Source organism: Aquila chrysaetos, chromosome Z (assembly GCF_900496995.4).
Source record: "Aquila chrysaetos chrysaetos chromosome Z, bAquChr1.4, whole genome shotgun sequence".
In the NCBI taxonomy this organism is placed as follows: domain Eukaryota; kingdom Metazoa; phylum Chordata; class Aves; order Accipitriformes; family Accipitridae; genus Aquila; species Aquila chrysaetos.
The window spans coordinates 73,223,038-73,244,624 of NC_044030.1; the positions used below are offsets into that span (position 1 = coordinate 73,223,038).

Sequence of the window (21,587 nt, forward strand, 5' to 3'; positions counted from 1 at the left end):
ACTTTTTTTCTGCTGTAGCTGCAGCTAGAAAAATGTGTGTCCACTGTCAAACTCTTCTTGTAGTAGACTTTGTGAACCATAATCCTCCTACTAACCCCTTGTTGCACCTTTTCTTCTTTGACTTCATCTTTCTTGGCTATGGGTGATCATAGATGCCATCTTAACAAAGTGCTGTACAATGGCATTAGTCTCTACTGGATGTATCTCTCCTGATTTCCTGATTCACATTTGCCCTTTGCATGGCCTCATAGCAACATGTGACAGACATTGAAATCCTTTCCTCTGTCATTTCCAGCTGATGAGAACTCAATGCGCAGCATTTTTTTCCCTTCAGTGCCTGCACATGAAAGTGTAAAGTAATAAGATGTCTGAAGACGTTTTTTTTCAGGGCTAGGGATGGCATGCTAATAGTGGCTATCAACGGGAAGAGGAAAGACATCTGAAAAAATGAGCAGCTGCCTTTTTTTTCATTGCCTTAATTTATTTCTGTTTTCTGGCTTGGCAACAGATAAGCAAGTCAAGACATCTTCCTCTATTATACTTTATACTGGCGGCCTCATATGAAGTTGTTGGTGTTAACATAAGTCAGGGCAGAATGTCTATCACCATTACTGTGCTTAAATCTATGTCCATGGTATACATGTAATTATGCTTCTGTATACAAAACTTGTGTGGCTATATGCATATTATACATGAATATATACACATATATACATATGCATCTAATTCTTCCAGCTGAGGAAGCAGAGCAGCACTCTGAGGCTTGAAAAAGAAAGCAATCAGGGACAGCAGCTGTAAAGCCTGGCAAACTTTTAATAGCAGCCTGTATCTGACACTAGCGAAGTGTAGCAGGAGGGTGGCAAAGCAAGCGTGGAGGACAACAGGGAAACTGTGATGGGATTCAGCAGTGGGATATTTATGTCTGTAATTTCGACTACATATGTAGAAGAGTAATCCGTACCCTGATCCTGGTTCACTAAATGCCCCAACACTGATAAATAAAAATGTACCTTTAAAATCTGATTGGACTTCCGCTGGCTAAAAAAACATGTCATCAGAATCTTGAGAGAACCCAAGGTTGAGATGCAGGTGCAAGGATTACCTACCTGAGATTTTCCTGTGACTGGAGCATCACTGTCCATCCTAAGCCAGCCATTCATCCCGTCTCTGAACAACGTGACACTGTGCCAGTTCCCCAGCTTGATTTTGTTTTCACTCGTTATGACTGCAACTCCAGTGCCACAGTTGAACCTGGGAGCATGAGACACAGAGGGCAAGATGACAATCTTACATTAACAAGATAATTGAAAGTTGTTTTTAAACTCCAAATATTCCCTTTGCTCCTGGGAACCTCTCTTGTTTCACATTGCGTATTAGCAGACCGCAGGAAAATTAGACAGCAGGTCTACATATGATCTGTACTAAGTTTCAAACCTCATTATCTTTCTCCCATGGAGAAGATTTTGCATTCTCTGGCTGTACCAAGTGCATTGCAAAGTTGGCCAACAGCTGAAACTGTTAGAGGATAGAGGGAATTACAATCTGAGTTCCTGCTATCACAGTAATTTCTCTGGAGAATTTTTCTAGCTCCCTGGTGGGAGGCAGTGCTACATGAGTAACTCTGTGATTCTACATGAAACTCAGTACTATTGACAAGGAGACCTCCAGGAGAGTCTCTGTGGAGCTGAAGGTGCACAAAATGTGCCATTTTCTCTGACTGCCGTTCAGTATGGGTGAACATAAACACAACTACGGCACATCACCCACTTTGTTATTTCCCACTTTCAAAGGACTCATCCTCCCAAGTAAGGAGATCCTTGAGATACTCTTTCACATGCTTCATATCTATGGGACTGCAAGAAACCCCCTCCACCTTCATTTAAAAAACCTGCAGCTCCCATCTAAAGAAGGGATATAAGATGAAGTTCCAGGCCCCGTGCTGGCATGAAAGCCTTTATTTTGCTACATTATCTGCAGGTCCTTTTGCTGTGAAGCAAAAACATTGACTATGCACAGCTTGATATAGCATAAGCTTAGCAAATGCAGTGGCTCACTGGCATTTCTGATAACATAGCAATGAGCCCCAGACTAATGCCTTGTAGAAAACTGACCATTTTGCCTTTACACCAAGGTCTGAGTAAAAAGAGTTCAAAAGGGCCCATGTCCGCCCACTAAAGAAGGATGAGAGAAAAAAATATTGAAGAACTATTAAATGAAGTAATACTGTCCATTTTGTGCACTGCATGGGGCAGAAGTCAAAGGCATGACAGATATTCATCATATATAGCAGTCCCAGGAGACAGCAATAGCCCCTTCTCTTTACATCAGATTTAGTGTGGACTTTTTACCTGAACTGGATGCTACGTTGGATGATTGCCAGTGACATAAAATCACCACGACCGTGTTCATTTTCTCCACAGTATAGCAGCAAACCATCTTCTGATTCAGCCTGCAATCATTGCATCAACATGAAAAATCCAAGTCTAAGCCTCACAGTAACAGTTAAATGCAAGCAGTACTGGGGAACTTTTCTCCAGAAAAGTGACAGCATTTTTCAGGTGGAGTTTTTAACTTGCTGTTGTGGTTTAACCAGGACACTTGCAGAATCAGAAATTTGTTGATCAATTTTTAATCCTGCATTTGAAGAACCTAGAAAAACGTTGCCTTAATGCTTAAATGGTTTAAGAACATCTCTTCTACTTACTGTATGATATTATCAGACCTAAAAACAAGCCTGAAGTGATTAGACTGTCAGACATGTCCCATATGAGACCTCTGAGCACAAAGTCTAGTAAGGATGTCCTAGCAAGCCTGTTAAGTGTAGACACATCAGATTTACTGCACGTGAATACACACTCCCTGCTTCACATGTTCAGTGAGCCTGACACTTTTCAAGCTGAACAACCTGTGCAGGCAGAATTTCTCCGTATGTGCATAGCAGCTGACACAGTGGTTTTTTGCAGTCATCCTGCATTTTAAGATGACAAATAGCCAGAAGAGTGTTAGATCACCATGTGAGGCAACAGACTGCTGCTGCTTTAGTGACAGTCTTGTACCTAGGCTGTGAGGCTGGCAAGTCTGCCTTACGTGGGAGCAGGGGTGCATCTGAGAGCTCGGCCACCCTCTCTGCAGGCAGCCCTACCAGTTCTGTCCATAATATACAGACAGCATTAAGACAAGTCACTGTGGAGTGTACCCCATCACTTCAGACCTGTAGTTTAAGTAGTCCAGTCTCTTGCATGTATTAGTAGCTGGTGTCCCAAAATTCAGAGGTGGAAAATAATGCCTACTTAAATGCTGCAGGGTAGGAAAGGAACTCTGGATATAGGGGCAATATTTTGCTCAGTACAACAAGATCACAGTTTCTTATATGCAAATATAAGATCACAATTTCTTACATGCAAAGACACTGCATGCCACTTCCAAACTGTAATTCACAAAAATTCCAGGTGTACTTCAGCCTGTAGCTTATTCACATGGTTATAACCTTGCCAACGTACATTGCTGCTAGTCTGCAATACCAGTATCAATAGTCTCAGAGATTCTCTCATGCATTGCCTACCAATAATGGATGCAAACATTTTAGGTTAGTTTACCAGCTTAATTTGCATTCATTGAAGGTAAAGCCAGATCTTTAGAGATGAAGGTTATGTATAACTTCACCACAATTACATTATAAGCTATACTGAAGCTAAGTTATTGTTCCGTTGTCCACAGCCTCAGAATAAGCAAATAAAATTTGAAGCCCCTGTGTGAGCTTGGAATTGCTTAAACTTACTCTGAATTCAAGGGTAATTTGAAATGTCTGATAGGAGTTTTTCAGTGGTTCAAAGGTGATGTATGAGTAGCCAGAGAACTGCGGATACTGGATAATAATATCTGAAAAGCAAAGACAAAACCATGTTATTTAGCAGTTTTCTCCCATATAAAAATCGATACACACATTTAGCACTAGATAACATCAGGTGAAAATGAAAGGCAGAGTTCCTCCAGAGACAACCATTAGTCAGCAGCAGTCAACAATCAGTTAACCTATTGCCTTGTCCTCCCACCACCTTTCACAACTAATTCCTTTATTCCCAAGGACCTGGTGAACTTGGAAAGAAACTTGATACTGAGAGCCAAATACTGCTCAACAGTTTAATTGCTCCGCTTCAGTGGAAATTTCTCCAGATTTTCATCCTTGTTACAGAAGACAGAACCCATCAACTTCATATTTATCTCCTTTTAAGAATTCATTTAACCCAGAGACAACAAAGTAATTTTCTATTTTGCAGGATTATAAAAACATACGCGGGAAATGCAGCCAGACTCTACACCGCATTAGTCACTGCTGCTCCATAGCTGCTGTGTCCAGCATCTGCAGAATCCTTGGATGGCTCATAAGAGCCCAGCGGCTTCCAGTGCTTCCCTCAAGTCAGCTCAGGGCAGAAGCTAAAGGGAGTGATGGGGAGAAGAGAGCCCCTGCAGGCATCTCTCCATCTCTGGCTGCAACAGAGGCCCTTCATATTGCTCTCTTCAGCTGGCACTATCAATCCTCACCCTTTGTTGTCTTATGTTAGAGGCCCATCCTGGCTTCAGCACAGAAGATGAGAGAGATGTCTTACTGCTACCTTTGCAGCTCATTTTCCTAAGAAGTACTGAGGACAAACACAGTTTCAGGCCTGAATTCTTAATTTTTGCTGTGCATCTAAGTCTTATGAGGAAGGAAGGATGAGGAGTCCTATTCCTCTTTGCTATTTGAATACTGAGTGGGTTTTTCTTGCATATTTGGATCTGGATACAGCACGCTCAGCCTTTTTGTTTGCAAGGCATACATTTTAGGCTGAGGTGAAGAGAAACAGTGCTATAAACCTGAATGTAACTGCAGCAGAGAGCAATTAACTCATGCCCGATCACAAGCAGAACTGACTGGACCAGACCACCATGCAGCTGTTGGTTGTAAAGAAAAGTCTGTTTTCATTCAGATTAATATACTTTTTAACAATATTGGCTGCTGTGGAGAAATTCAGTACAAGGGAATATTGGTACATGATGCTACTGCTTACTAAGGAATAACACACTCCCTTGTGAAAAATGGTGGGTTTGGACTGACGTTAACAAACCCACTCTACAAGTTGTATACAGTTATGTCAGTTCAAATAAATCCTTGACTCTTCATCCTTGATCAAGGCCAAAAATCACATCTGCAGCTGTTCCATGTGGCTGAGTCACAACAGATTGTTTTCAGAATAAGCAGCGCCGGGAGCAGAAGATCAAACACCCTCAGTGTCTGTATCCCCGATGCAAGACACTGTGCATCACTAATGTCTAACACAAGCCTTCAGAAAAAACATGTGTCCCTGATGCTCTGCTGTGTGTCAGGGCCTTGGTAGATCAGATCAGCACGCAGAGCAATGGATCAGCTCTTTCTTAGCTCATGGAACAGCACTACTACAAGCAACGGGACACTTTCTTTGCACGAGCTTTGGCATTCATCTGTCTCCTTGGTCACCAAACCAGAAGAAAAAATAACTCCGGGGGGGGGAAGTGTGGCCTTGTAATCGAGTTGGAGTGGCTCACCAGCTGGTCAGTTCAACATCAGACCCAGCAAAAAGGCAAGGTTAGGTCTGCAGAGGGAGAGAACAGGAAGGTGGCAAGGGAAGGAGAAGCAGGACAGCCTCCTTCAGCTCAGCAACCTCTTGTCTTGGCTCAGCCACCCTGCAGAGAGGTGAGAGGACATGTGGCAAGTCCTGACTGGGACAGCCACACCTCCTCACATTGACCCAGGCTTCAGGTCATGCTTCCTGAACTGGGGAGGGGATTTTGTTGCTCCCTTGCCCCACGCTGCTGGACATGAGTGCTGGGGCTACCACTCCAGCACTTCTACCCTGCAGACCATGGGGAAAGCCTCCTCTGGAGATGGTTTTACAATGGGGGCTCTGTTTCACATCCCTGCTGCAGGTTGAGCATCATCCGATGGACCATGCTGGAAATGTGGGTGGATCAGGGCTTCAGCTGCAGGCAAAAGGCAAGGGTCAAAGGGGGGTTGAATGTCCCTGCTGGAAGCTGTGGATGCCATGGCTGGACCTTGTCAGGTCTGACTGCCTACCAACATACCTGGCTCCATCACCCTCCTACTCCTAGTTGGGGAAGGAGGATTAACCTCCCCTGTGCACCTACCCATGGGTTCTGCATTCAGCTTTATTAAAGAATAACTTCCTCACACCTAGCTGAGTAAAGAGAAGCAAAGGGGCTGATGTCTGAACTGGGACGTGGAAGCTGCTGCTGCCCTTAATGACCCATTAAGCCCTGCTGGCTATTCCCAAAGAGCACTTTGGTTCATCGTGAAGCTGCTCTTTGCCCCAGACAAAGAGAAGTCAGGCACGCAGAAGCCTACCTTCCGCACACGTCTCTCCTCCTTTTCCCAAGTTGCAGTGGCAGCGTGAGCCACCCCGGTCATAGTCGTTGATGCAAAAGCTGTCTGCAGAACAGATGGCCTCATCGCAGGAGAGATCAAAGAGGCGCGCGGCAGAAGACATGCTGCCCTTCCTCGCTGCCCCGGCCGTAGTCACCCTTGCTGTGGTTGAAGGCCGTGTGGTGGTGGGAGTGGAAGTAGTGGGTTCAGAAGTGGTTGTAAGGACCCGTGACAGGAGCCTGGAACTAGATCCTGGTGTGACCTTAGTTTCGACCAGAAATTTTCTGTTGCCTCCTTTGATAGCAGGAAGCGGTCTGAGCTGAAAGGAAATAAAGAAACATAAATTCAGTAACACCTAAAGTGCTATGTGGTGAAGAAACAAATACCTTCCAAGATATACATCTGAGGCAACAAACTCATCCTCACTGAAGAAAACCACCACATTATTATATCAGATATTAAACTTACTGACAAGGCTGGACACTTTAAAATATTGAGACCATAAAGAAAACAGAAATGCCAAAGTGAAATCTTGAAATTTACCTCTTCTATGTAAATGTCGTAGTCTGAGTCATCGATATCAAATCCATCATCATCTCCAGTCGCTGTGTCTGTGATGTACCGATGCCCATAGCTTCCACTTCCTAACTCCTCAGAGCCTAAAAAGGCACAACTGGTATATTCAGTTCACATATTTTTTTTCTCTTTACACACAGCAACTCAGATCTTACCACCCCCTGATTCTCCACACTGAAATCGGACATGGTGTTAACGTTCTTCTTATACAGACAATGCAAGTGTCAGCCTGAAGATGGGAGACACCGTTCAAGTGATACACATGCAACTTAAAACAAAATTAAGACCTTTGTTTAGTCACATAGTAAGTGACTAAACAAAGAAAGCAGGCAAAGCTCAGTTCTCCCACTGCAAACTGACTTTTATCCGTCATTCTTTCAGGACAACAGCTCTGAACTATTTCAATGTTGACAACGTTTTAATAACTGAATTGGGTTTAGATCAAGCTTTTCCCTTTTATAAATACACAGTCCTGTATCTGCCCTACTGGCGACCAAATAACTGGAACAGTGAAACAGATGCATCTAGGTAGGGCTTTTCCGGCACACTCTGCTTGGGACTTTGTCTCTACTGGCTCTAACGCTTCTAAAATTAGCATCCTAAGTGTATTTTCAGGCTATTTTTTAAAACACAATTTAGCACCTCAAAAAAAGAAACAATCACAAACTTCATGTGTTTTTCATGTGCATAATCTGCTTCTGCCTCTCCCAGGAGCACTGAACTGCGCTGTGAAGGACTCCCGGCTGGGAACGGACAGTTTAAACAGTAAGAGGGTCCTTGTAGAAAAAATCTGTGCTTTTCTGCACTTTACATAGCAAATTCTGCTTAAACAATGGTTTATGCTTTTTAGCTGTTAAAATTTGCCAGAAGTCATGAAGAAAGATAACTGCATCAGGTAACTGCATCTCTATCATTATTTGTCATTTCAGTGAGGTTAAGAATAGACAGACATTTGATAACCATTAAAACAACAGACTTCATACACTTGCCTTTTCCATAAAATACTTTGTGATCACTTAAAAACAGCATGGGTAATGCTTGCTTTAAAAAGCCTCTGTATGGGCTGACCATGTGTGCTTTTTTATTTTAGCAGCCACAAGCTGCCCGTATTTCCTCCTAAGTTAGCAGGTCCTTCACACTGCAACATGCAGAGACGCGAAGTCATGCTAGGCAGTGGCTGCCTGCAGAAAGGAGACCTGACAACCTAGAAGATGTCACTTGATGGTAGTGAGAACTTCACTACCACCACTGAACAACCCAATGGAGCCAACAAAAGCTAACGAGGCCTAGCAGACTTTCAGAGGGAACAGTGTGGGCACAGTGCTACCAGGCCATTTGAGCCAGTCTAACTGGGGTCAGCCATCTCGCACCTCGGTGGACAATAAAGGAAAAATATCTCATTGACCTGATTCAGGCAGGAGACCACTTGTCTAAATCTTTTTGTACTCTTTCTTCCTTTGCCATGACTGCAACCCAGAAATCCTGGCAGACAGTTATAAAATCAAGCATATGTGCACCAGATATGAATGCATGCCCTCGCTGGCTAATTGGCCGCCCACCATATACTCTGTGGGAGTTACTTATCAATGGGCCTTACATGTTACATCAGCATACAGAAAAATCAGAGGCAAATGAGTAGAGGTAATGAGGCATACACACTTGCAACGAAAACAGCATGCTAGACGGGAGAGAATGTGTGTAAGCCTTTCCACTCTAACAAGTATACCTAATCATCTGTAAATAATACAATTTAACTGTATATTAAACAGAAATATTCAGCACAGAGTTCTACCAACTGAGCTAAGCAGAGAACTCATAGCTTTATAACTAGTATTGAGTCATACCATTGAGGTCAGCTGAACAAACTACATCCAGATTATTTCTGCTAGTGACTGTGGATGCACAGGCACAAGACTACCATTGGAGAAACAGATTGCACATTTATGAACTGGTCCAGTCCTGCATTCATTATGGAAAACAATAGGTATTATCAAAATGTGGGCAAAACCTCTTACTCCTAGTATTCTCTTGTATAGTCATTCAGGTTAATCACCATCACAGGGTAATTTTACTCCAGGTGGGAAGGTAGGAAGAATAGAGGAGAGGAGAGGAGAGGAGAGGAGAGGAGAGGAGAGGAGAGGAGAAGAGAAGAGAAGAGAAGAGAAGAGAAGAGAAGAGAAGAGAAGAGAACGGAATAGAATAGAATAGAATAGAATAGAATAGAATAGAATAGAATAGAATAGAATAGAATAGTTCAACTGGAAGGGACCTACAACGATTATCTAGTCTAACTGCAAGGTTGACCTCTTTGTCCATCACTGCATCAGACTTCTTTCTTTGGCAAGAGTAATTTTATAAGACATGGATTTCTACAAAATAATTTCAGTGTGCAAAACCTCAAATATAAGCATTATAAATATGACTTGCAGTTTAACAGAAATTATATGAACAAAGCAGAGTCCAGCACTAATACAGCTCCCAGCAGATGCAGCAATTTTCAGCTCACTGGCATACTGCTGCTTTTAAGTCAGGTCTGTAATAATACTTATTGCCTTTATATTGTGTGTCTGAAACTGTTTCAGAAATAATTCAGTTCTTCTAATGGATGAAACGCTAATTTACCTAAGAGTAACAGAAGCCAAAAAGATAAATTGGGAAAAAAGGAAAATTCACAATCATGTGTCAGGGGAAACAATCTAATCTGTATTCAAACAAGCTGTAATACACACACTCCATTTTCTAATTTGGAAGTCACAAGCTACAAAATAAACATCTGTTGTAATCCAAATTCTGCCACAGTTTTTTCCCTTCTCAAGCAATCTTTCTATTGGCTTAATGGGATTTAGGTTCAATAAGGATGGCAGGAATGAAGCACAATACAGAGAATGAAGTCTTTCTATACTCACATGTAGGAAAATGTTAGGTCTCAAATTCACATTCAGATATGCACACTTGCTTACATATGTAGACATGATTTTAATGCCATGCCAGTTTTACAGAAGTGTAACTCTCCTGATTTGAGTGGAGTTATCACTAAACTGCATCAATAACCACCAGCATGCAATGACACCTGGTAACTTAGGGGAGACAGGTAGTTCCCCAAGAACAAAGTGTGCCTCCTTCATCTGGCAGACCAAAACATTCTATGCTTTTCCAACAGAAGACCTTGGGAGATGAAGTGTACCCACTGTTCTAAATGAGACAATGATTCCTTTCACCTTATTGAACTGGTACAACATTGACAGGCTGGAGAGAGCAAAGAAGGTACGGCTTATAGTGGCTGGTAGAAAAGACTGCTTTGAAGCCCTTCTTCAAAGACCTTCAGGATGTAAGTTTGGCATCACCAGTAAAGGTGTAACTTCAGAAGGTGTCCTAATATCCACGGGTCTTCAGCACAGCCCCAAATCCCCACTTTTGCTCCTCCCTGGCTCTATCTGAGTTTCAACCAGCACACATTATATTACTCTACCCGCTGACCTGTGAGCAGTTTTGGTAACACATAACGCAGCCAGAAGCAATGAAGTTATGGAGATGTACTCTTTTCTAACTATGCCAGAATTTATACAGATGAGTACACACACAAACGATGAGATCATCTAACAGTCCACAGGTGTCTCAGTCGCCTTACTCTTCCCTACACTTGGTGTTTGCTCACTAGTTGTGACATGATACTGCCATGTGATATGATGCAATAAAACTACAAAACAAACAGAAAGCAGAGAAGCCAACAGGACTTTTTGTAGAGAAACCCCCACATGAGCCCATTTCTTAAGAGCTCTCTGTTGCTTTGGTGAAGAGCTCATCTCATAATGGGTGGCAAACCAGGGACAATTAAGCAAAGTGGTACTCCGCAAATACCAAAACAATGACTACAGAGATTATAAGCATGCTATATTTCATTAAATCAGTGTTTCAATGTACAAGGAGATGAAGCCTGTTTAAGACCCTCTACCAGGTCCTATAATCCTCTCACAACTAATTGGAAAACTTGTGGGGCGTCATGAACTTTAGACAGCTTCTTTCCGAATAATCAGGGATTAAGTTATACCAAAGAAATCTTTCTCAAAACAAATAGAAAGCCATGCAAACTCTTGTTTTGCCGATTAGGTGGCCACCAGCATACTGATTAGGAGACACAGGAGAGCGTAGGAGGTAGACCACCAGGCACTGCAATGTGGGCAGATTGAATGGCAGTGTTAACAGACTGACTGCCATCATGCAGAATCCCTCACAGGTCTAAATCCAGAATACATCAGGGGCATTTTGATCTGAGTTTTATTCTTGTCAGTGACTCACAGTGAGGCACTGCATATCACTTGGCCTGTCTTTTGCTTTTTGTCCCTGTCCCTATAAATACAAACGCTGCCTTTGTAAAGCCCTTGGAGATTTGTGGGAAACAGTTCTGTGGAAAACCTTCTCCATTTGCTATCTCCAGGACACATCACCATCATTTACATCAAGGTTTGGGCCCAAGGGACAGGCTTTTTCCTGTGCCTGAGCCTCAGCTGACACATTCAAGCACCATGCACAATATTTAAGCACCTGTGCCAATGCCTTGCTCAGTATGAGCCTGGCGGTGATAGCCAGGACCAGAGGAAAGGATGTACCCAGATTAAGCAGCCACTTCTGTCACATTTGCTGTGGAGACAAGCAGGAGGGTATTTTTAACAGAAGACACTTCCTCTGTTGGTCTGGCAAAGCCCAAGGCTGGTGACCTTCCAGGCACAGTGCAAACCCCATCTGTTTCCCCAGGAGACAAAGGGTATTTAGGCAATGCAGGTGATGACACTTTGTTTGATTCTTTGGGACAGTTCATTTTGTTGTTACTAAACTGGATATATGCAATCTTTTGTTTTCAAGTAAATTGTCCATGACACATTGAGAGATTTGATATAGCAAAAACCCAACAACCATATAAGTGAAATACCCACAACCTGCGTCTGTAATTAACAAAGGCTACAAAAATTGATTTATTACATCATTTTCCTCTAGAAAAAAAAAAAGAAACCAAATCACAAATAAATGAGAACCCCTGGGGAAACTTGCCCTCTCTTTCTTCCCTGAAAATGGAGCAATGTAACATAAACCAAGCATGCATTTTTTACTAGGTAAGGGGGTAACTGCTTATAATCAAGACCACATGTTCTACTCGCAAGGACCTTGGGAGGTCTGTCACATTAGGTGATACCGTCAGCAAACCTTCAGAGAAACATTTAAGCAAACAAAGACAACTGTTTCCTATGCTGATCTGAAACAATGCAGTCAAGACTACTGCAAAGCTAGCCACCTTTTAAAACCAAAATGAGAGCATTACATATGAGAATGAGATAAACCCCAGCAGAAAACATCTCCAAGTAGCGTGGACTCAGCGTGTGCAGGACTCATCTTTGTCTCAGCCTGCCTAGAAGAGCTGTGAGAGACTCTACGCAATGCAACATGGACCCTGAAGGTCCACTGCATTTGAGGTAACACTGGGAATTTGTTCTTCAGTTAAAATAAGCATCAGAAAAGCACTAGTTTTTTCAAAACAGGCATAAAACCCCCAGGATATACAAGCATAAAGCTACAAATTTTTAAAATCCAAACACACTAAGGACCTTAGTGCCAGCACTATGTGGACTAAGTTTAATGCAAAGGAGCCAGATATTGTATGAAATTCTGCCTGCTTCAGATATTTCAAGTATTTCTCACACAGGCAGTCAGAAAATAGCATCAACTATCTGTGGCATGTTTCACTGTTTACATGGGAGGAGGAACCGTGGTAATAATGAAGATAGCAATTCCTATGATGTGCACCCTGAAAGGCAAAGAAGCTTCAGTTTCAGACATGCTGTCTGACACCCTTCCCAGCAACAATAGGTGACTAAGAGGTATCTGCTGGCACTTTGAGAGAGTCAGGCATCTGGTGCCATCTGAGATGCATTATAGTACCTGAGACATCCCCAGAGGACTGTCAGGTGTCTGGGAGCCACCTGGGTGGCACTTGCCTTCCTGCAGTAACAGCTCAAAACCGCAGGACCTAGATGACCTCAAATGTACCGAATGTCTATACCTGAGCAACTGAAGTGAATGATTAACAGGGCCAAAGATGGTGTCTATTGGCTTTCTGGCTACTAGATGGGGGAAGGTAGCTGCAGATACATAATGAGAAATAGGAGTGAGTTTTACTTGGTTGCCCTTGAGCTTAGCATGCATTTTTTTGTCAATGGTTTAAATCACTCTTCAGGGTTTTTTAGTTTTGCGAAGAATAAATGTTCAAGCTATACACAGTTTTAATCAAGAACATTCTTTTCACAGCAAAAGTTTAGCTTTTCTACTAATGCACAATGTACTTGTGTATCTGGATAACATCAAAACAGTTTCTTACATAGACATCACAACTAAAGCCAAGTGAGAGCTGCTATACTCAGTTACAGTCCTGCTTCCAGAAAGCTGCAGAACTTATTTCTAAAGGCATGTATCCTCTGTTGCCTTTGAACACCATTCCTAGCTCTGCAAAAAGCTGGTTGTTATGAAGACAGGTATCCACAAGATAACACAGGCTCTGATGCATAGTGGCTATATGTAGTTTTTAAGCCTATTTGGAAAATCCACCCTGGAAACTAAGAGCAGACTGGCAAAGGAACCACACTTGCATTTGCCAAGGGGCCCAGAGTTTGCCAAAGTAGCCGTAAGTACAAGTGACCTGGTGCAGGAATGCAGCACATCACGGACATGATGTGGCTCCAGGCTGCAGGAGCTCTGTCTGCTCATGAGGGTCTCCCCCAGGCACTACCAGACCCTTGGTGCAACAAGACCAACCTCTCAGCCACAATGGCACGCACGTGCCTACCACAGATCAGCACAGAGGTTTTGAGCCTACTCAGAGAGCAGCGCAATATACATAATACATCACTTTTCAGATCTGATCCAGGCACAGAGAACCAAGCTTCTGCCCCCTATGAACCTCTCGAGAAATCAGTGTTTATATACACCGGGCTTGAATTTAATTCCAAGCTCTACTGTCAAAAATCCATGTTTTAGAGCCACTTCAACAGGTTTCTGCAGAACAGGCTGTTTCCGAAGTGCCTTTCCTAGAGTACCGCAGTAATAAGTGCATCTTGAAGACTACCACACCCTTATTAACAGAACTGAACACTTTCTCTTTTCTGACCAAAGAATGCAGCCACTCATATCCAAAGATAAACAGGATACCAAGGAGCACACAAGTGTGCCTGAGGCAGCAGGAGCTGACCCTTGAGGATCCAGGGGCCAAGGAACCCCAGAGTATGCTGTACCTTCATGGCTTTCACCAACATTTGCTTCAGAAGTTAAACTTATGAGATCAGCAGCCATAACAAACTTCATGCAAACTGTTCAAGGGATTCAATTTATGACAGAGAGGAAAAAAGAATGGAAACAACCATGTAAGAGTCAATGAAAACAAGGGATTCCAAGATAGGGAGGCAATTTAGAAATAAATCCTTAATGGGTTAAATTGGTGGATCACTAAGGATGTGGTCCACATTTCTGCAGCATGCAAATTCTTGCAGATCTCACAGTCCTACCTGAATATCAGCTGCTCATTTTCTGCCAGTTAATTAAAGATGATTTGCAATTGAGCATGCAGGTAAGAAAAGAAAAAAAGTCAGTTTTGTTGCTCTTTTTTTTATAGTTCATTAATCTGCTAAAATTATATCCAGGCATTTTCTTGGTGTCGTTTTCTGTCCCCTATAAATGCCTTCAAAACTGGAACTTAAAAGTACTGAGACCTTTTAAACACAATAAAAAGTTTGGCATATTAAGGATAGACCTCAATTAGTCCCCATACCCTGCCAGCCTTGGCTCTGCTTCCTGCATCAACTCTGTTTGTGACATTGGGTTTTTCACTATGTGAGAGATGTGATTTGTACAGTTCCCAGCGTGCTCTGTGTTGGCTTGGTTGGGAATCTCACATACAGCTATGGCTTTGGGGATGATGAGGAGCAACAGCACCTCAAAGTCAGCCCACAGAGACACTAGCACTGGCAGAGGATTATATCCTCTCTAAGGCTGTCAGCAGATGTGCGCAGGACCTACCACTTATTGCAATGTGCATGCCCTACATTGCTACACAAATGTGAATATAATAGTTATCAAGTTGTGATTATTCAAGTATGTTTGAATGCATTTTCACCTAATATTTTTGCTATACAGCTTCTGATCAAAAAGGGATGCTTACTTCTTTTTATCATTATTTTCATGATTATGCTTAATAGTTTAAGAGCTTTACTCCTCAGAAAACAGTATAGATTTGCTTTGGTCTTTCTGAGTTGTTTAAATTCGAAATGTAATATATAAGGTTCAGTTTCAAAGAACAGAAAAAAAGATGAACAATAGACTTGTCTCTCTCATTTCTCCCCATGATATTCACTTATCATTTCTGCATGAAGCCAGCACAAAAGTCAGTGAGTAGTGATCCAAAAATATCTGGCAATGACCTCCAGAGCAGAGAAATGGCATGACAGTGCCTCTGCCTGGTTCTTTTCAAATCTTTCCTTGTGGCTTGACTTTTCACAGGATGCTGCAAGCTCCACAGACAGGATCAAGAGGTGTCAGAGTGGGGGTACCTGTGCTTGGGGACTGACTCTTTCCACCAGCAGCCCTCCACAGGCTACCCCAGATACACTTTATTTCCAGATAGACTTTATTTTTATATAGCTTTAATTACAAACAGGTGGTTCTACTCACTGAACGTTCGGATGACGTCACTCGGTGCACTGGCAGGGCTGGATCCGTAGGAGTTTGCTGCTCGGACAGCAAACTGATACTTGGTGTTTGGGAGAAGTCCTTTGAGAACCATGGACTCCATCTGGATCTGCTCTCTTATTACGGTCCAATTGCTGTCAAGGTCTGGCCTTCAGGATCAAACAAAGCCAAGATCATAAATAATTAAAACTGGCTGTATAAATTAATTGCCTTTAAACTTTCCTGGGAAATACACGAAATAAATGAGATATAAGCCTGCTAAATCATCACTGAAATCCTTCAGTCTTAAGGGGCCAGACTGTGCAACCATTACTAAGCTGTGAAGCCTATGGTATCAAAACTATACAGTGATACAAAATCAATATTCAGATTTTGCTTATAAAGCCAAGGAGGTTATTTAGAGGACAGTTTGACACATCATGCTCTATTTATCTGTTTTCAAGGATTTTGTGTTCACAGTTTTCAAGTGGAGGTATATTACCTGCAGTTCCCAATCCCCTATTTGGCTTTATAAAGCAATACTTCACAACAGAGGGAAAGATCCTGATTTATTTCTAAGAGTTTGTACTCCAATGCCACTAAGCCCCTTCAAACATATATAACCATTAGCAGGATGAGAAACTAACATCTGATCTCCCAGGCAATTAGGTTAATCCACTCACATTGGAAAATCTGGATCCAAAGTCTTCTCTTCAGAAAAACAAAACAAAACAAAACAACCCAAACAAAACCAGAACAATATTGCAGAGGACCTGGACTATGTATGTGGATTTTGCAACAAAATTCCCATGTCTGCCTTTGGACAATGCTTGGTTAACTCCTGATTCCTACTGGAAGCCAGCAGCCAATAAATGCTTGCTCTGAGTGCCATTATAATCCATCTGAAATCAGTACAATCATTCACATGGCAGTTTGGTCTCAAATGTTTATGTTCACATGCAGAGAGACATCGGAAAGGGGAGGGCTACTTCAAATACCTTGAGAGAGTATTCTGATGCTTTCACACCATTTCTACTGTCTTAAAAGTGGTCTCTTCTTATCAAAGAGAGAAGGGAATGAGAAGGCAAACAAACAAAATAAAAATGTAAAAGTTCAGTCGAGGCCACACAAAATATTCAAATTGAAGCCTACGAAAGTAAAATAGGAACAGAAGTGACTTTCATAGAAAATTATTCCAGTGTCCCTTTTCTAAGATGTCCTTGTGATATTTATTACAGGAAATAACCTCCAAGTGCTCCCTGAATCTACCAATGTTTACACAGGACTAGCTGCAAATGTCTCCAACAGTCTTCCAATGAAAATTATAGCACAAGGCAGGCATTTTGTATTTGTTTATTTGCAGCCAGAAGGAAATGCCAAAGTTAATGTATGTTTTCTTTTACCAGTCAATACAAGATTTATTGATCACTGAGGTTTCATTGCTTTGTGCCAGCAGGGCAAATGCAGTGACAAAGCAGCAGCACCCAGCTGCCCAGCTCCTGTGCACAATGGCACAGAGGATGTGAATATGTCATTGTCTTGCTAAAAATAAAAATAAAATCAGACAAATGCACAAGAAGTAATGACAGCTAAATAGGCCATCCTAAGTCACCCTCCACCACCATTTCCTGGTAAACAGGAGGGCATTTATTTTGGCTACTCTTTCATTGTTTCCCTTCTCTGAGCTTTTGATGCCTGGGCCAAAATGAAAATGTATAGTGTTTTCCAAATGAAAGCTGTTAACATCGCTTCCTTCCACATGCTCACTTAGTAGTGTTTTCAATTTTCCTGTACACATCTTTTTTTGGCTCTAATTCCAGTCCAAGGAATTCCTGCTAGCTCAAGAGCTGCCTCACAGTCTTTTTGCAACAGGCTCTGCTGATGTCTGCACCCGTATGGAAACACACGCCTCTGACGAAGGGACCCAAAGGAGGTATTGCAACCTACAAAGATTTAGGAGATAACAGAAACCGTAGGCAAGCCTTTGACTTCTCGAACTGTCTCTCACAAGACTTTCTTCTGCAGAAGTGAACAATAAAGGAAATGCCTGAAAACGTGTAAGCATCTGCAGCTGAAGGAGCGGGAAAGTGGGAGATTTATCACTTGACCTTTGCTACTTCTCCAGAACGTTCCCTATGCGAACAAATCGGTGCAAGATGAGAAAATGGCAAACAGATGGGAAGAGGGACACATCAAACTCAGCTGGTGACTTTGTCCAGGGCCAGCCAGCTCCCATGTCTTCTAAGCTGGGAACATTTTGTTGAAAACTGTCTCCATGGTCCTTTTTTTGTGTCAAATTTCAGGTTGTGTCAACTTTTGCACTGGAAGGGCTCATTTTGATACCACTTTGCCCATCTTTGTCTCTGGCTGAGACCTCGCAGGCTGCTCCAGACATTGTATCTGTGCACAGGGAAATCAGACAACTTCCATGGGCATTTTCTGCTCTTGAAGTTACGGCTGTGCATCTCCAACGCAGAAATGCCATGCAGTAAGAATCTGGCCAGTGACAAAGTCAGAGTATTTTTAAAATAATAAACATATGGGTAAAGTTAATGGGACTGGATGGATGTAAACCAAGGGCAGAATTCTGCCCCAGATATACCCAAAACATTTGGATTATTACTTCATGTCATAATCTGGGGACTGATTCAACTTAAGAAAGGAAATCTTTCTGATGCAGAGAACAGCAATTTTACACTCATTTGAACTTCCTCTTAAAATCACCTGGAAATGATTTAACAGAGTGAAGCACCTGTTAGCAATCCAATTTTTATAAGGTTTTTCATTGTTCTTTTGTGCCGTGTTTGTATTCATCTCAAGTGGTGAATTCACCTCTACATTGTTTTTAAAAATATTTCTACAGATAATAAATATAGTGACAAGTACAATAAGTTCTTATTCACTATGGAAAATACTCATTATAGAAAATAATGCAGTATAGGATATTATTTTTAGTAATTATCATTATTTAGCTTTATTGTGACACTTTCTACAAAATATATCAACCAATATGTCAGGTCAGCTCTGAGGAAAGGAAAAGTAGACAATTTTCTGGCCTCATTCTTTTGTTAAATATTCCTCTGATGCTGTCTAACATTGTTAAGCACTTCCTTCCTAATTTCTACATCTTCCATTCCTCTTTCTTCATTAATTACCTTTTCAAGGATTTAACCCTCACAAACAGTAAGGTAAATGTTGAGGCAGATGTATCTGTTTCATGCATTAATCAGGAAAACAGTATTTAAGGTACTTTTGCTGGGCATTAGGAGGTGTCCCCCTGGTCAGATCTGTTGTTTCAGGTTCTTTCAAACAAAAGGAAATATGACTGCCCGATTCAATGGAATGCCAGGAATAGTTCAACATGGAATAGATTCAGGGATACAACTTTTTTGGAGGGGAAGGCTTCAAACTAATCAAGAAATCTGCCCATAACACTATCCTGAATCTGCTCCACCCTAACATCTGTATACTAATAAATCTCCCCAGTTTCATCAGCAGAACCTGCCTAGTTCATTGCAGCAGAACTTTCACGTCACTACCGAGATATTGAAAAATTTCCCCTGTATGTCAAGATTAATATTGAAAGCTGTTGACTCCATCTATGTACCAAGGAGATGAAAAGAAAGTGACCTAATCCTTTTAGGGGACACATTGCTGAAACACTTGTGGTTCTGCAGATGCTAGCTGACTATAAAAATTTGGATAAGTTAGTCTCCAAGTTTAGAAGATTGGGTAGGCTTTCAACAGATTAAAAATTTGAGTATTTGCAGTATTCAAGTGAAAATATCCAAGACTTTATTGAGAATTAATTTTTTATATTGTCTTTAGGAAAAAACACCCAAATTAGTACGTTTAAGCCCAGTGTCTCCCTTTAGAGGCTTTCATAAGAATGCCATTTGTCATAAAATATTTTGCAGCATAAACCAACAGACTATTTACACTGAGCCTGCAAGCTCCCACAGACTCATTAGCTATTTTGGGTTTAACATGTTCTTTTACACATTTCCTATAAACTGTGCAGTGAGCAGTGAGACCTACATTCGCCCTCCTGATTTTCAGCATTTAGCCAAGTTGGGACTGCAGACTCCTTAGCATCCTCTTACAGTCAACAGCAGAGCAGAGTCTGAGTTAGCCCAGCTGGTCCTACATCTGAAACCGCCTGCAGCCTTCCACTGCCTATAGTGAACCAAAAGGTCCCAAGGGAAATCCATGCAAGTGCCTAAATAAAGGCTCAAAATTTAGACCCCAAGTAGAAACAGACTGCAGGTTAGCTCTGGTTCTGATCAGATTCTGGTATGTGCAAACAATAAATGTATAGAATTTTCATGAGGTTTTAATCTGCAATATCACAGTTGAGCAAATTAAAAGACTGTTTTTCCCTCATGTCAGTCTCCTAGCACGGTTTTTCTAGGGTTAAAGTCATAAAGTTAGTTCTAAGGGGATAGAAATTATTTAAACAATGTCATAGTTTTTAGACATTTCTGCTGCACACAAGAGAAATTACAGATTTGCATAAGAAAGTCATTAATTTTGCAAAAGCACAGGATAACATTGTGTTTCTTTGACACAAGAGGACTTAATTCTAAATTTACTTGCACTGTTTTGGTTTGGTTTTATGTTGGTTTAATTTAACAGCTTTAACTCATGTTAATACATTTTATAGTAATTAAAACTATGTGCAGCAAAAGCCAATGAAGCTTAAAGCTATATCTTTACCTCTAACTGCCATTAGGGCTTACGGCTCATTGAACTTTCTCCAAATGTATAATCAAGCTTCCAAGTCTAAGAGAGCATAATCCCAAAATTAACAAATACACTTCCAGCTTAGCTTTAAACCTCAAACTAAACAGTGTAATCAAAACATTGTGCTGTTAGCAAATTCTTTCCCAAAGTCTAAAACGAACAAAACACTGAAATTTCTGTTACGCTCATCTTTTGACCTAAACAGTGAAGGCAGCTTTCCACTCCCTGGCTGAACAAAAACATTCAAGGGTGCACTTTCAATGTGTCAGATGGAGATGATGGTGCCCACATCTTCCATTACCAGGCCCCTCATGCTATGAAGAGGTGTACATAAACCCTCAGGCTCCACTTTCCAGCAAAAGCACGGAGGAGACAGAAGTGCAGTCCTTCAGAACCCAATAAAATCCTTCCCCATTCACCAAGAATGAAAGAGAAGAGGTGGGGAGAAGAGAGAAAGGCTCAGATAAGCATTGTATTCGAAAAAAATGGATATTGTAGAAATTTCATAGTAACGCTACAGCAGAGTTACATTTATACACATACAATATACTTTTAGCCGCAATGTATCTTCAGCCCTCATGTCCTGCCTCCCAGTGCAATGAACATTGGATGGCTTCCCACTAGGTATGGGGCATTTTGATTCAAACACAAAGTGCAATGTAAGTTCACAAGTAGGCTTTCGGCCTGGGAACTCTTTTCATTTTATCAATATCTTCTAGACTGTAATCATACTTTGAGCACTGAAAACCAATAGTTCTTTCTGTCTGTTTTAAGAACAGCAGTTCTTTTTAAAAAGTTAATGTGTTTTTCTGAAGAACGATGTTTTTGACCTTTACAGATCAGAGTAGTTAAAGTAGCAATTCTTTCTTCTTATCCAGGAACCTCAACTAAAACCTGTCATCAGGTGTTCACCTGAAGGATTAAACTTCCAAAGGTTGAATTTTGCATTCACTGTAAGGGTAAACATAGGGGCAAGCAAATGAAAATAAATAGGTTTGTATGCAGATACTAGCTTACACAAGATTAGGAACAGTCAGGTATGAATACTTGTTTGTGCATGCAGATACAGCCACCTCCTCCTGACCCTTCATACGCATCTTATAAAAGCAACTTGACTGGCAACTTTTCACAGTTCAGTTCTATTACTGCAAATTTTAGAGAGTTC

General features: G+C 41.5%; 1 protein-coding gene across 3 annotated transcripts in view; it reads right to left on the minus strand.

Moving 5' to 3' along the window:
- EGFLAM (EGF like, fibronectin type III and laminin G domains) overlaps positions 1-21,587 on the minus strand; it is a 76,152-nt gene that overhangs the window by 27,118 nt on the left and 27,447 nt on the right. For all 3 annotated transcript variants that reach the window (XM_030005749.2, XM_030005751.2, XM_030005752.2), the window contains exons 7-12: positions 15,683-15,849; positions 6,941-7,056; positions 6,380-6,716; positions 3,779-3,879; positions 2,349-2,449; positions 1,107-1,251 (exon numbers count right to left, since the gene is read on the minus strand). In XM_030005749.2, the coding sequence (XP_029861609.1) occupies positions 1,107-1,251; positions 2,349-2,449; positions 3,779-3,879; positions 6,380-6,716; positions 6,941-7,056; positions 15,683-15,849 (967 nt within the window). The remainder of the gene's footprint in view (positions 1-1,106; positions 1,252-2,348; positions 2,450-3,778; positions 3,880-6,379; positions 6,717-6,940; positions 7,057-15,682; positions 15,850-21,587) is intronic.